General features: G+C 36.0%; 1 protein-coding gene across 1 annotated transcript; it reads right to left on the bottom strand.

Annotated features, from left to right (window-relative positions):
• Positions 1–12336: 12336 nt before the first annotated feature.
• Positions 12337–12651, bottom strand: LOC308609347 (cofilin-1-like; the record flags this gene model as incomplete). The annotated part of the gene is made up of 1 exon (XM_081223031.1): positions 12337–12651. One exon carries the CDS (start codon positions 12649–12651, stop codon positions 12337–12339), a length of 315 nt encoding a protein of 104 aa, XP_081079157.1.
• Between the last annotated feature and the right edge of the window lie 3049 nt (positions 12652–15700).

Here is a 15700-nt window from a genome sequence, read left to right as displayed (position 1 = left end):
TTCTATTGCAATACATCAGAGGGGAAAAATGCAAGTATTCAGACATTCCTGTATTTCATTAGCAGTCCTTTATATTTATGTTTTTGTTACCAACACAGATTATTCTGGATGTTTATAATCAATTTTGTGATAATGTCTTTTCCTATTTCTTTTTTTGATCCTCTTCTAAACTAGTTCAATTTCTTTGCCAGTGGCTATTTATTTCCCTAAAAAAGAATATTCGTTTTCACCTGTAAAATAGTACTGTACTTAAGAAAGATGAAGAAGGCTGTAGCAATTTAAATTGTTATTACTTAGAATAAATAACACGGTTTTCAAATGTATTTGCCAGATATTTCAAAAGTACACCAGGAAATTGTAGGTTCATTTTCTACCCTAGGATGATGGGACCTCCTGACAAGTATACTGTTAACCCAAATTGTCTGTATCCAGTGGAATTTAATTTTCTCTAACAGTTTATTTGCCAGGGTTATCTCTAGCTATAACAATTTTCCTCTTAAAACTGATTTTCTAGCAATTTTATGCTGAGTTCATAAAATGGTCATGTTACTTCCAATGGCATATAGTCATTATAAAGCCGCTAATGAAACATTTTAGGAGGAAATAAGTTATGAAATCATCAATAATGATAAATTCTCCTAAATTCAGGATGGGATTACCTCTTGGTTAACAGGTAAGCCTATTTTGAGGCCTAAAACAATAGAAACATATTGGAAGACTGAGGAGAACGAGGCAACAAACCAGTTTTAGAGAAAATTGCTTTACTATTCTCCTGTATAGAAATATCACTCTTATAAGTTTAAGATTAATTCAGAGGGGGAAATAACCTATAACTGGATCTACATTTGAAAAAATGAAAATTTCAGCTGGTGTGCTTATAAGACATTAGCTCACCAGTTTATTTTTTTAATAGCTAATTATTGTTATATCCTCATGTACTTAGCCTGAATAGTTTACAACATCACGAGTTTAATAAAGGATTACTATATCTGATATCCCATATTCAAATACCAATCTTATCCAGAATATATACAAATGCCTACAAATAAATTATAAAAAGACATACAATGCAATGTACAATAGGTAAAAGACTTGAACAGTTGATGGAATATACAAATAGCCAATAAACACATGAAAAGATGCTTAATACCATTATTCACTGTGAAAAGTGGAAATTAATATCATAAAAAGATAATATCAACATGCACCAGAATAACTAAAATTAAAGAAAAGAGACAATATTAAATTGGTGAGGATATGGAAAAATAGGAATTCTAATATACTGCTTGCTGGCTGACATATAAAATGCTACAACTTTGGAAAGCTGTTTGACAGTTTCCTATATATATATATATATATATATATATATATATATATATAGCCTAAAACCCAGTAATTCCACTGCTTGTTTCTTTTTTTATCTAAGAACAATGAAATTACCAATTAAAAAAAAAAAAGATTTGTGTAATTATATCAGCCTGGTACACAATAGCACAAACCTAGAAAAAAATAATGTCTATCAACAGGAGAATGGATAGACAAATTTTGAAACCAAAAAGAAACTACTGGGCTTCCCTGGTGGCGTAGTGGTTGAGAGTCTGCCTGCCGATGCAGGGGGCATGGGTTCGTGCCCCAGTCCAGGAAGATCCTGCATGCTGAGGAGCAGCTGGGCCTGTGAGCCATGGCCGCTGGGCCTGCGTGTCCGGAGCCTGTGCTCCACAGCGGGACAGGTCATGACAGTGAGAGGCCTGCATACTGAAAAACAAAACAAAACAAAACAAAACAAAAAAACAAAAAAGAAACTACTGACAAAAACACTGCAACATAAATGAATTGCAAAAATATTATATTAAGCTAAAGCAGTTAAACACAAAAACATAATATATAATTCCATTTATCTGAAGGTCAAGAAGAGGCAAAAACTAATCTATAGTGAGAGAAATCAGAAGGTAAGTGTCTTGAGGAGATGGTAGAGATGGACTGGACCATATGAGGGAATATTTGAGGTGATAGAAATGTTCTACATCTTGCTTTTGTTGGTGGATACATGGGAATATACATTCATCAAAACTCAGACTTGAACAATTAAGATGTATGAATTTCACTGTATGCCAAATATTCATCATTAGAAATAAATAAAACAGATATGTCAAAATATAATATAAAATAAGAGGGGGAAATGGGGATTTATTAGTCAGAGTACACAGTTTCTGTTATATAAGATAAATAAGTCCTAGAGATCTACTGAACAGCATAGTACCTATATTTAATATGGTACAATTGTATCTGGCCTTACATTTAGGTCTTTAATCCATTTTAAGTTTATTCTTGTGTATGGTATTAGGAAGTATTCTAATTTGATTCTTTTACATGTAGCTATCCAGTTTTCCCAGCACTACTTATTGAAGAGGCTGTCTTTTCTCCATTGTATACTCTTGCCTCCTTTGTCAAAGAGGCTAATGCATATATATGGAATCTAAAAAAAACAGTACTGATGAACCTAGTGGGAGGGCAGAAATAAAGACACAGACGCAGAGAATGAACTTGAGGACACAGTGGGGGAGGGGGAAGCTGGGACGAAATGAGAGAGTAGCATTGATATATATACAGTATCAAATGTAAAATGGTTGGCTAGTGGGAAGCAGCTGCATAACACAGGGAGATCAGCTCGGTGCTTTGTGACCACCTAGGGGGTGGGATAGGGAGGGTGGGAGGGAGATGCAAGAAGGAGGAGATACGGGGATATATGTAAATGTATAGCTGATTCACTATGTTATAAAGCAGAAACTAACACACCATTGTAAAGCAATTATGCTCCAATAAAGATATTAAAAATATTGTATTATATACTTAAAATTTTGCTAAGAGGGTAAATCTTGTTATGTGTTCTTATCACAAAAAGCAATAATAATAATAATAAATAAGATGACAGGAAGAAACTTTTCGAGGTGATGGATAGGTTTATGGCATAAATTGTAGTGATGGTTTCATGAGTGTGCGCTTATCTCCAAACTCACAAAACTGTACACATGTTTTATATACAGCTTTTTGTATGTCAAAAAATAAAATGGAAAAAAGGGATATTTCTTCTTCCCTTTCCAATATTAATTCCCTTTGGTTCTTAACATAGCATAGCAAATTAGTTAAGAACCTTATTTTCATTTCCTCTAGCCAGCACTTCATTCTTTGCAAAAAAAATATCCTTCTAAGAAACTTTATTTTATTTACTGTGAAAGTAATATATCCTCAGGAAAAAAAAATTGGGTGATAGTGATAGAGAAAAGTGGATGGAGAAAAGTGAACAAACATTATCTTTTAAGTGCTCAATAAATATTTGTGGAATGAAAAGTAAAATAAAATAAATACATACAATAAAGTAAAATGACTTTTAACACTAAGTAAATATATATTCTAATATTTAGGTGATCAAGATTGATGCATATATACATATATATCATTGATGAAGACTGATACACATATATATTAATCTTGTTCACCCAAATATTACAATAGATACATTTATTTTCATTCTTAAACCCAACAGTCACTACTAATAACAGATAGCATTTTAAGAGCTTTATTAAGATATAATTTGATGGCTTGTAGTATCCTCAAAGAGTTGTACGTCATCACAACAATCAGATTTAGAATATGTTCAATTGCCCCACAGAAAGCCCACACCACATAGCCATCACCTAACAATACTCTCATTCCCCCCAGCCCTATGCAACCACTAATCTACTTTCTATCTCAGTGTATTTACCTATTTTGGACATTTCATGTATATAGTATCATACAATACATGACCTACTGTGTCAAACTTCTTTCACCTAGCATAATGTGTTCATGTTTTGGCCATGTTGTAACATGTACAGTACTTAATCCACTTTTATGGTCAAATAATATTCCACTGTATGGATATACCACAATTTGTATATTCATTCATCACTTGATGGATATTTGAGCTGTTTCCACCTTTTTGCTATTGTGAATGCTGCCAATATGAACACTTATATACAAACATTTATTGGAACAACTGTCTTCAAATCTTTAGGAGTGGAATTGCTGAGTCATAAGTAACTTGATGTTCAATATTTTGAGGAACTGCCAGACTGTTTTTCAAAGTGGCTGCAACATTTTACATCCATACTGTCAGTGTATGAGGGTTATTATTTCTCTATATTCTTACTAATAATTGTTATCCTCTGTCTTTTTTATAAAAACCACCCTAGTGTGTGTGATGTGGTATCTCCTTGTGGTTTAGATTTGTATTTCTCTCATGGCTAATGATGTTGAGCATCTTTTCATATGCTTATTGGTTAGTTGTATATCATCTCTGAAGAACTGTCTATTCATATCCTTTGGTCACTTTAATGTGTTGTCTTTTGTTATTGAGTTTAAATTGAGGTGCAGTGAGGGTGATGAGGGCCCCTATATTCTCAACCTTTCATGAATGGAGTAGAGCCTCTATCCTTAGGGCATGGTCGGGGTGGAGGAAATGAGCCACCAACCTCTTGGCTGCCTTCACCAGAAATTTAATCTATTCACCTTGGAGGGGCTTAGAGAAGCTGGAAGCCTGCCCCTCCTGGCGAGATATGTGGTATTAATTTCCTAGGGCTGCTATAACAAAATACAACAGACTGAGTGGCTTAAAACCACAGTTATCAAGGCCAAAAGTAATGAAATCAACATAATGGTAGGGCCATGCTCCCTCTGAAGGCTCTGGAAAGATTCCTTCCTTGTCTTTTCTTTGTTTCTAATGGTTGCCAGAACTCATTGGCATTACTTGGCTTGTAACTGCATCACACCAATCATTACTTTTTACAACACATGTCCTTCTTCCCTGTGTTTCCTCTGAAATTCTGTGTAACAAATTTTCCTGTCTCTCATATGATGACACCAGTGATGATATAAGGCCCACCCTAATCCAGGTGGACCTTCTCTTAACTTAATTACATCTGCAGAGACTAAGTCCGAACAAGGTAACTTGTAGAGGTAACAGTGACTAGGACTTGAATATATCATTTTGGGGGACACAATTCAACCAATACATATAGCTAGCCCTTAATGAAGAGGTTAGGATAGAGGATGAACTGTCTTCTTACCCACACCCACCTAGAGTGGAACTTAAATCATGCTGACCTAGGAATAGGGAACTGGTCATGGCTCAAATGCCAGAAAGTCTCACTATTCTTACTGAATTTTAGTAGATTTTCTTGAACAAATTTTGTTTTTCATTTGTTGCATGCCATTTGAACAATTCCCAGAGATTGTTTTTTAAACATCCTTATTGGAGTATAATTGCTTTACAATGGTGTGTTAGTTTCTGCTTTATAACAAAGTGAATCAGTTATACATATACATATGTCCCCATATCTCTTCCCACTTGGGTCTCCCTCCCTCCCACTCTCCCTATCCCACCCCTCTAGGTGGTCACAGAGAACCGAGCTGATCTCCCTGACCAATGTGGCTGCTTCCCACTAGCTATCTGTTTTATGTATCATAGTGTATATATGTCCATGCCACTCTCTCACTTTCTCCCAGCTTACTCTTCCCCCTCCCCATATCCTCAAGTCCATTTCCTAGTAGTTCTGTGTCTTTATACCTGTCGTGCCCCTAGGTTCTTCATGACCATTTTTTAATTTTTAATTTTAGATTTCATATATATGTGTTAGCATACGGTATTTGTTTTTCACTTTCTGACTTACTTCACTCTGTATGACAGACTCTAGGTCCATCCACCTCACTACAAATAACTCAACTTCATTTTTTTTTATGGCTGAGTAATATTCAATTGTGTATATGTGCCACATCTTCTTTATCCATTCATATGTTGATGGAAACTTAGGTTGCTTCCATGTCCTGGCTATTGTAAATAGAGCTGCAGTGAACATTTTGGTACATCACTCTTTTTGAATTATGGTTTTCTCAGGGTATATGCCCAGTAGTGTGACTGCTGGGTGGTATGGTAGTTCTATTTTTAGCTTTTTAAGGAACCTCCATACTGTTGACACTTCAGAAATAAAAAGGATCATGAGAGATTACTACAAGCAACTATATGCCAATAAAATGGACAACCTGGAAGAAATTAACAAATGCTTAGAAAGACACAACCTTCCAGGACTGAACCAGGGAGAAATAGAAAATATAAACAGACCAATCACAACCACTGAAATTGAAACTGTGTTTAAAAATCTTCCAACAAACAAAAGCCCAGGACCAGGTGGCTTCACAGGTGAATTCTGTGAAACATTTGGAGAAGTGCTAACACCTATCCTTCTCAAATCCTTCCAAAATATAGAAGAGGGAGGAACACTTCCAAACTCATTCTATGAGGCCACAATCACACTGATACCAAAACGAAACAAAGATGTCACAAAGAAAGAAAACTACAGGCCAATATCACTGATGAACATAGATGCAAATATCCTCAACAAAATACTAGCAAACAGAATTCACCTGCACATTAAAATTATCATACACAATGATCAACTGGGGTTTATCTCAGGAATGCAAGGATTCTTCAATATATGAAAATCAATCAATGTGATACACCATATTAACAAATTGAAGGAAAATAACCATATGATCATCCCAGTAGATGTAAGAAAAGCTTTTAACAAAATTCAACACCCATTTATGATAAAAACTCTCCAAAATGCAGGCATAGATGGAACATACCATAACATAATAAAGGCCATATATGACAAACACACAGCCAACATGGTTCTCCATGGTGAAAAAGAGAAACCATTTCCACTAAGATCAGGAACAAAACAAGGTTGCCCACTCTCACAACTTTTATTCAACATCGTTTTGTAAGTCTTAGCCACAGCAATCAGAGAAGAAAAAGAAAACAAAAAAGGAATCCAAATTGGAAAAGAAGAAGTAAAGCTGTCACTGTTTGCAGATATTATACATAGAGAATCCTAAAGAGACTACGAGAAAATCACTAGAGCTTATCAATGAATTTGGAAAAGTAACAGGATACAAAATTAATGCACAGAAATCTGTCACATTCCTCTACACCAGTGATGAAAAATCTGAAAGAGAAATTAAGGAGACACTCACATTTACCATTGCAACAAAAATAATAAAATACCTAGAAATAAACCTCCCTAAGGAGACAAAAGACCTGTATGCAGAAAACTATAAGACACTGATAAAAGAAATTAAAGATGATACAAAGAGATGGAGAGATATACCATGTTCTTGGATTGGAAGAATCAACATTGTGAAAATGACTCTACTACCCAAAGCAATTTACAGATTCAATGCAGTCCCTATCGAGCTACCAGTGGCATTCTTCACAGAATTAGAACAAAAATTTTACAATTCATATGGATGCACAAAACACCCTGAATAGCCAAAGCAATCTTGAGAAAGAAAAATGTATTTGGAAGAATGGTCTCCCTGTATCAAACTATACCACAAAGCTACAGTAATCAAGGCAGTATGGTACTAGCACAAAAACAGAAAGATAGATCAACGGAACAGGATAGAAAGCCCAGAGATAAACCCACACATGTATGGTCACCTTATCTTTGATAAAGGAGGCAGGAATGTACAGTGGAGAAAGGACAGCCTCTTCAATAAGTGGTGCTGGGAAAACTGGACAGGTACATGTAAAAGAATGAGATTAGATCACTCCCTAACACCATACAAAATAATAAGCTCAAAATGAATTAAAGACCTAAATGTAAGGCCAGAAACTATCAAACTCTTAGAGGTAAACATACGCAGAACACTCTATGACATAAATCACAGCAAGATCCTTTTTGACCCACTTCCTAGATAAATGGAAATAAAAACAAAAATAAACAGATGGGACCTAATGAAACTTCAAACTTTTGCACAGCAAAGGAAACCATAAACAAGACCAAAAGACAACCTTCAGAATGGGAGAAAATATTTGCAAATTAAGCAACTGACAAAGGATTAATCTCCAAAATTTATAAGCAGCTCATGCAGCTCAATAACAAAAAATAACAAACAAACAACCCAATCCAAAAATGGGCAGAAGACTTAAATAGACATTTCTCCAAAGGACATTTACAGACTGCCAACAAACACATGAAAGAATGCTCAACATCATTAATCATTAGAGAAATGCAAATCAAAACTACAATGAGATATCTTCTCACACCAGTCAGAATGGCCATCATCAAAAAATCTAGAAACAATAAATGCTGGAGAGCATGTGGAGAAAAGGGTACACTCTTGCACTGCTGGTGGGAATGTAAACTGATACAGCCATTACGGAGAACAGTATGGAGGTTCCTTAAAAACTACAAATAGAACTATCATATGACCCAGCAATCCCACTACTGGACATATACCCTGAGAAAACCATAATTCAAAAAGAGTGATGTACCAAAATGTTCATTGCAGCTCTATTTACAATAACCCAGAGATGGAAACAACCTAAGTGTCCATCATCCGATGAATGGTTAAAGAAGATTTGGCACATATATACAATGGAATATTACTCAGCCATAAAAAGAAACGAAATTGAACTATTTGTAATGAGGTGGATGGACCTAGGGTCTGTCATACAGAGTGAAGTAAGTCAGAAAGAGAAAGACAAATACCGTATGGTTACCCATTTATATGGAATTTAAGAAAAAAAAAGTCCTGAAGAACCTAGGGGTAAGACAGGAATGAAGACACAGACCTACTTGAGAATGGACTTGAGGATATGGGGAGGGGAAGGGTAAGCTGTGAGAAAGCGAGAGAGAGCCATGGACATATATACACTACCAGACGTAAGGTAGATAGCTAGTGGGAAGTAGCCACGTAGAACAGGGAGATCAGCTCTGTGTTTTGAGACCGCCTGGAGGGGTCGGATAGGGAGGGTGGGAGGGAGGGAGACACAAGAGGCAGGCTATATGGGAACACATGTATATGTATAACTGATTCACTTTGTTATAAAGCGGAAACTAATACAACATTTTGAAGCAGTTATACTTCAACAAAGTTGTAAAAAAAAAAGTTATACTGATGACATCTTTAGAGTAATGTGATTGAATGCCACTTTGTTTTTTAAATCTTGGTTTAACAATTTGTCATTCAGATATTAGAAAATCTTGTTGAGTTTAGTTTATTTTGATCCTTGAGTTTTATCACTGTAATTAATAAAGATATCTCAAAAGACAAAAACAAAAAAAAGAAAGAAACAAAGCAAAAGAAAACAAAAACTCCCCAAAAACAAAAGCGAAGGACCTGATCCAAACATAGATGAATTCTACCAAAGTTAACACCTATTCTTCTAAAATTATTCCAAGAAATTGCAGAAGAAGGAATACGTCCAAACTCATTCTACAAGCACAGCAACACCTTGATACCCAGAACAAAGATATAACTAAAAAAGAAAAATTCAGGCCAATATCACTGATGAGCATAGATGTAAAAATCCTCACCAGAATATTAGCAAATTGAATTCAACAATAAATTAAAAGGATCATATACCATGATCAAGTAGGATTTATCTCAGTTATGCATGTATGGTTTTATATCTGCAAATCAATCAATGTGGCACACCCCATTAATGAACTGAAAAAAAATCATGTGATCATCCCAATAGATGCAGAAAAACCTTTTGACAAAATTCAACATCCATTTATGATAAAAACTCTCAACAACATAGGTATAGAGAGAATATACCCCAACATTATAAAGGCCATTTATGATAAGCCCACAACTAACATCATACTCAACATTGAAAAGCTCAAAACATTTCCTCTAAGATTAGGAACAAGACAAGGATGCCCATTCTTGCCACTTTTATTCTACATTGTATTGGAAGTCTTACCCACAGCAATCAGACAAGAGAAAAATAAAATGATTCCAAACTGGAAAGAAAGAAGTAAAATTTTCACTGCTTGCAGATGACGTGATACTACACAAAGAAAATTCTAAAGATACCACCAAAAAACTACTAGAGCCCATCAAAGATTTCAGTAAAGTTGCAGAATACAAATTTAATAAAAATAAGTGTCTTTCTATTCTATACACTAACAATGCACTATCAGAAAATGAAATTAAGGAAACAATTCCATTTACCATCACAACAAAAATAATAAAATACCTAGGAATAAATCTACCTAAGGAGGTAAAAGTCTGTACTTGAAAAACTGTAAGACATGGATGAATAAAATTAATGACAACACAAACAGATGGAAAGTATATTATGTTTTTGGATTGGAAGAATTGATATTGTTTAAATGACCATACTACACAAAGCAATCTACAGATTCAATGAAATCTCTATCAAAATATCAATGACATTTTTCATAGAACTACAACAAAAAATTTTAATTTGTATGGAAACACAAAAGACCCTGAATATCCAAAGCAATCTTGAAAAAGAAAAACAAAATTGGAGGTATAACACTCACTGACTTTAGACTATATTAGAAAGGTACGTTAATGAAAACAGTATGGTACTGGCAGAAAAACATATACATACATCAATGGAACAAAATAGAGAGCCCAGAAATAAACCCACACACTTATGGTCAATTCAATCTATGACAAAGGAGGCAAGATTATATAATGGTGAAAAGACAGTTTCTTAAATAAGTGGTGCTGGAAAAACTGGGCAGCTACAAGAAAAAGAATGAAATTACATTTTTTTTCACACCATATACAAAAATAAACTTAGAATGTGTTAAACACCTAAATTTAACACCTGAAACCATAAAGCTCCTAGAAGAAAACTTAGGCAGTACACTCTTTGACATATGTCTTAGCAATATTTTTTGGATCTGTATCCTCAGGCAAGGGAAACAAAAGGAAAAGTAAACAAATGGGACAATATGAAACGTAAAAGCTTTTGCACAGGGAAGGAAACCATTAAGAAAAGAAAAAGACACTCTATTAAATGGGAACAGATATTTTCAAATGACATGTCTGATAAGGAGTTAATATCCAAAATGTATAGACAGCTCATACAGCTCAATATAACAAAAAACTCAATTAAAAAATGGGCAGAAGACCTGAATTGACAGTTTCCCAAAGAAGCTGTAGAGATGGCTAATAGGCACATAAAAAGCTGTGCAACATAGCTAATTATCAGAGAAATGCAAATGAAACCCACGAGATATCAGCTCACACTTGTCAGAATGGTTATCATCAAAAAGAACACAAATAACAAATATTGGTGAGGATGTGGAGAAAAGAGAACACTTGTACACTGTTGGTGGGAATGTGAACTGGTGAAGCCATTTTGAAAATCAGTATGGAGGTTCCTCAAAAAGTCAAAAATAGATCTACCATATGATCCTCTAATTCCACTCCTGGGTATATATCCAAAGAAAACGAAAACACTAATTTGAAAATATATATGCACCCCAATGTTCATAGCAACAGTATTTACAATAGCCAAGATGTGGAAGCAACCTAAGTGTCCATCAACAGATGAATGGATAAAGAACATGTGAGATATATATATACAATGAAATATTACTCAGCAATAAAAATAATAAAATTTTGGCATTTACAACAACATGGATGGACTTAGAGGGTATTATGCTTAGTGAAATAAGTCAGACAGAGAAAGAGAAACACTCTATGTTATCACTTATATATGGAGTCTAAAAAATAAAACAAATGAATATAACAAAACAGAAACAGACTCACAGATATAGAGAACAAACTAGTGGCTACCAGGGGGAGAGGGAAGGAGGGAGGGGCAAGATGTACAAACTACTATGTATAATATAAGTAAGCTACAAATATATATTGTACATCACAGGGAATATAGTCAATATTTCATAATAACTTTATTTATTGATTGATTTTTATTGTTGCATGTGTATGTGTGTGTTTTTAATTGAAGGTCCCTTACTGGTCCTGCTTCCATGAGTGGCTGTGATCAGGTGAAAAAGGGGAGGGGAACCAGGCGGTTCAGGGAGGGGCCATCTCCACAACATTCAATTTATACACAGAACTAAACAGACAAGCACAGAGTCACTATTGTGGTTAGACTTTAGCAGCATGGGAAAGGGGAGGAACTGGTGGGAAGTTGGGGTGTTGTCAAAAAAAAACAATACAGCCCCCCCCAAATAGGGGTTCCTGGGGAGAACTTGATCTGTTTCAACCCAAAAGGAATCAGAAGATCAAAAGCTCTTTGGGAAGGCCAGAACTGTCAGGGATGGAAGGAAAAGGAGGAGGATCCAGGGGGTGGGGGTGCTATTTGACAACTGAGGTGAAGGGACTGCCTTCCGCCTGCTGGGATCCCCCCAGTCCCTCAGGTATGCAGGAAAGGGGCAGCCTGCAATCCCCGTAGGCAGGTCTGAGGCTGCCAGATGCTCCAGGCAGGGGGCTGGAGGGAGCTCACAAAGGCTTGCCCTCCAGGGAGAGGACGGCGTTGCTCCCCAGCTTCTCTGCCAGGGTGCAGGGATCCTTGACCTCCTTACAAGTTTGCTCGTAATTCATCTTGATCTCTGTCAGCTTCTTCTTAATTGCGTCCTTGGAGCGGCCATAGATCATTTTGCTCTTAAGGAGTGCACACTCAGGGGTCCAGAAGATGAACACCAGATCCTCCTTCTTGCTCTCCTTGGTCTCATAGATTGCCTCATAGAGGACGTAGTAGCAGTCTTTGTCTGGCAGCATCTTGACAAAGGTGGTGTAGGGGTCATCTATCTTCATGTCATTGAACATTTTTTTTTTTTTTTTGTGGTACACGGTCCTCTCACTGTTGTGGCCTCTCCCATTGTGGAGCACAGGCTCCAGATGCGCAGCTCAGCGGCCATGGCTCAGGGGCCCAGCCACTCCGTGGCATGTGGGATCTTCCCAGACTGGGGCACGAACCCGTGTCCACTGCATCGGCAGGTGGACTCTCAACCACTACGCCACCAGGGAAGCCCATGTCATTGAACATTTTTTTGATGACTCCTTCAGAGACAGCCACACTGGAGGCCATGTTTCCAGAAGCAAAAAGGAGAGAGCAAGGAGAGCCAGAAAAGACAAGAGCTGCTGCAGCTGTTACCAGGATCCAACTTATCATAATAACTTTAAGTGGACTATAATCTGTTAATTTAATTGCTATGTTTTACACCTGAAACTAATATTGTAAATCAACTATACTCAATTAAAAAATTATCAAATTTTGTTAGGGACCATGTTTTTGGTGTTGTATCTAAGAAGTCATCACTAAATCCTAGGTCATCTAGAGTTTCTCCTGTTATCTTCCAGGAGATTTATACCTTTGCATTTTACCTTTAGTTTTCAGATTCATTTTGAGTTAATTTTTGTGAATGGTGTAAAGTCTGTCTAAATTAATTAATTAACCTAATTTCTGTCTTCCTTCCTTCCTTCCTTTCCATGTGGATGTCCGGTTGTTCCATCAGAATTTATTGAAAAGACTATACTTTCTCCATTAAATTGTCTGTTCTTCTTTGTCAAAGATCAGCTGACTATATTTATGTGGTTCTATTTCTGAGCTCTCTATTCCATTCCATTGATCCATTTGTCTATTCTTTCACCAGTTTCAAACATTTTCATTATCGTAGCATTATGATAAGCCTTGAAGTCGATTAGTGTCAGTACTCCAACTTTGTTCTTCTTAAATATTGTGTTGGTTATTCTAGGTTTCTTGCTTTCCATATAAACTTTAGGATCAGTTTGTCAAAATACACAAAATGGCTGGCTGGGATTTGGATTGAGACTGCATTAAATCTATAAATCAAGGTGAGAAGAACAGAGATCTTGTTAACATGGACTCTTCCTATTTATGCATATGGAATATCTCTCATTCATTTAGAATCATCTGATTTCTTTCATCAGAGTTTTGTAGTTTTCCTCATTGCAAATATTTTGTTAGATTTATAACTAAGGATTTAATTTTGGGGGGGTCAAAGATAAATAGTACTATGCTTTTAATTTCTAATTCAAATTGCTAACTGTTGGTATATAAGAAAGCAATTGACTTATATATTAATCTTGTATCCTTCAAATTTGCTAGTCATTTATAAGTTCAGTGAAATTATTTTGGGTCAATTCTTTGCAGTTTTCTACATAGACACTCATGTCAATTAAAATGACTTTTTAATTGTGATAAAATATGTGTAACATAAAATTAATGAATGTAATGATTTTAAGTGTTTAATTCAGTAGTGTTAACTATATTCACATTGTTGTGCAATCACTCTCCAGAACTTTTCATCTTACAAAACTGAAACTCTATACCCATTAAAATACAATTCCTCATTCTCTCCTGTCCCCAGACTCTGGCAACCACCTTTCTACTTTATGTTTCTGTGAATTTGACTACTCTAGATATTTCATATACGTGGGTATAAGTGAAATCATACAGTATTTGTCTTTTTGTGGCTGGCCTAGTTCACTTAGTATAATGTCCTCAAGGTTTGTCCATGATGTAACATGTATCAGAATTTCCTTCATTTTTAAGGCTGAATAATATTCTATTGTATGTATATATCACATTCTGTTTATCCACTCATCCAACAATGGACACTTAGGTTGCTTCCACATTTTCCTTATTATGAATAATACTGCTATCAACATAGGTGTACAAATATCTCTTCAAGACCTTTGTATATACACCAAGGATTTCAATAGGTATCAGAGACTAAAATTTCCACTGGTGTCCTTGTTTTTGTCTTCCCTGTTGTCCTGGGGTTTCCCTAGAGACTTCTTAAATATTGTCTGAGATGCACTTGATGTGCTGATGAGGTGTGGGGAAGGTGAGGTGTTCTATATTCCTATGATTAGGTCTCAGTCTTCTAATGAGTCTTTGGCCCTAGCCTATGACTTTCCACGTATATCTCAGTTTTGTTTGTCCCTGCCCCCTTAGGAGTGACAGGAAGGCTAGAAGGTACTGGAGTTGGGTATTTCCCTTCCTCCAGATTGTTAAGGCCCCGGTAAAACTCAGGTAGGTTAGGCTCTGACCTAGGTTTCTATTGAGGGTGGGCCTTATTAAGAAGAACTGAACACTCCGGGTATATCTTAAAATGGCTATATTTCCCCTCTCCCTGCTGAAGGCACAAAGGGATTTTCCTCTGATGTTCAGTCATGAAAAGTATGGGGGCTCCCCTAAGACTGCACTCCCCTGCAGTTTTTAACTTTCAAAGTAGTCTATACTGAGCCTCCAGCAATTCATCAGTTACAGATTAGGTTTTCCTACCCTGGCACCAGTTCCCATGGAGCTTTCTGCTTCTGAGTTTCTACTCTGATAAATTGTGATTTTCCTTTTCCACTATTTCTTCAATTTTGGGGACTGCATTTGCCCTGAGACCTCAGCTTTCTGATGGATCTAAGAAGAGTTGCTGATTTTCAGAGTGTTCAGCTTTTTTCTTGCTGTGTGAATTAGAGAACTGACATCCAAACCCCTTACATGCTGGACCAGAAACTAGAAGTCTAAGTCAATAATATTCTAAAACATAAATATTACCACATCAGCCTTATGCTTAAAACCCATCAATAGCTCCTTATTGCTTTTAGGATATAAACCTAAAAACCTAGATATTTCCCAAAGGCCTTGGTTTTTCTTATTCCTGGACTTAAAGAGAAGACAGTCAGTGAATATCTTCTTGTCTTCTTACATAATGATACTCATGATTACATATTTCGATGGAATGTCACCCCCCCTGCACATGCATAAGTATGAATGAATATTCAAGGAATCAATATCCCTTTGTGCATATCGACTATATTGTTTTCCCACCTACAATCTAAA

Source organism: Mesoplodon bidens, assembly GCF_964165515.1.
Source record: "Mesoplodon bidens genome assembly, chromosome: X".
NCBI classification, from domain to species: Eukaryota; Metazoa; Chordata; class Mammalia; order Artiodactyla; family Ziphiidae; genus Mesoplodon; species Mesoplodon bidens.
This window is presented reverse-complemented; position numbering and strand designations above follow the sequence as displayed.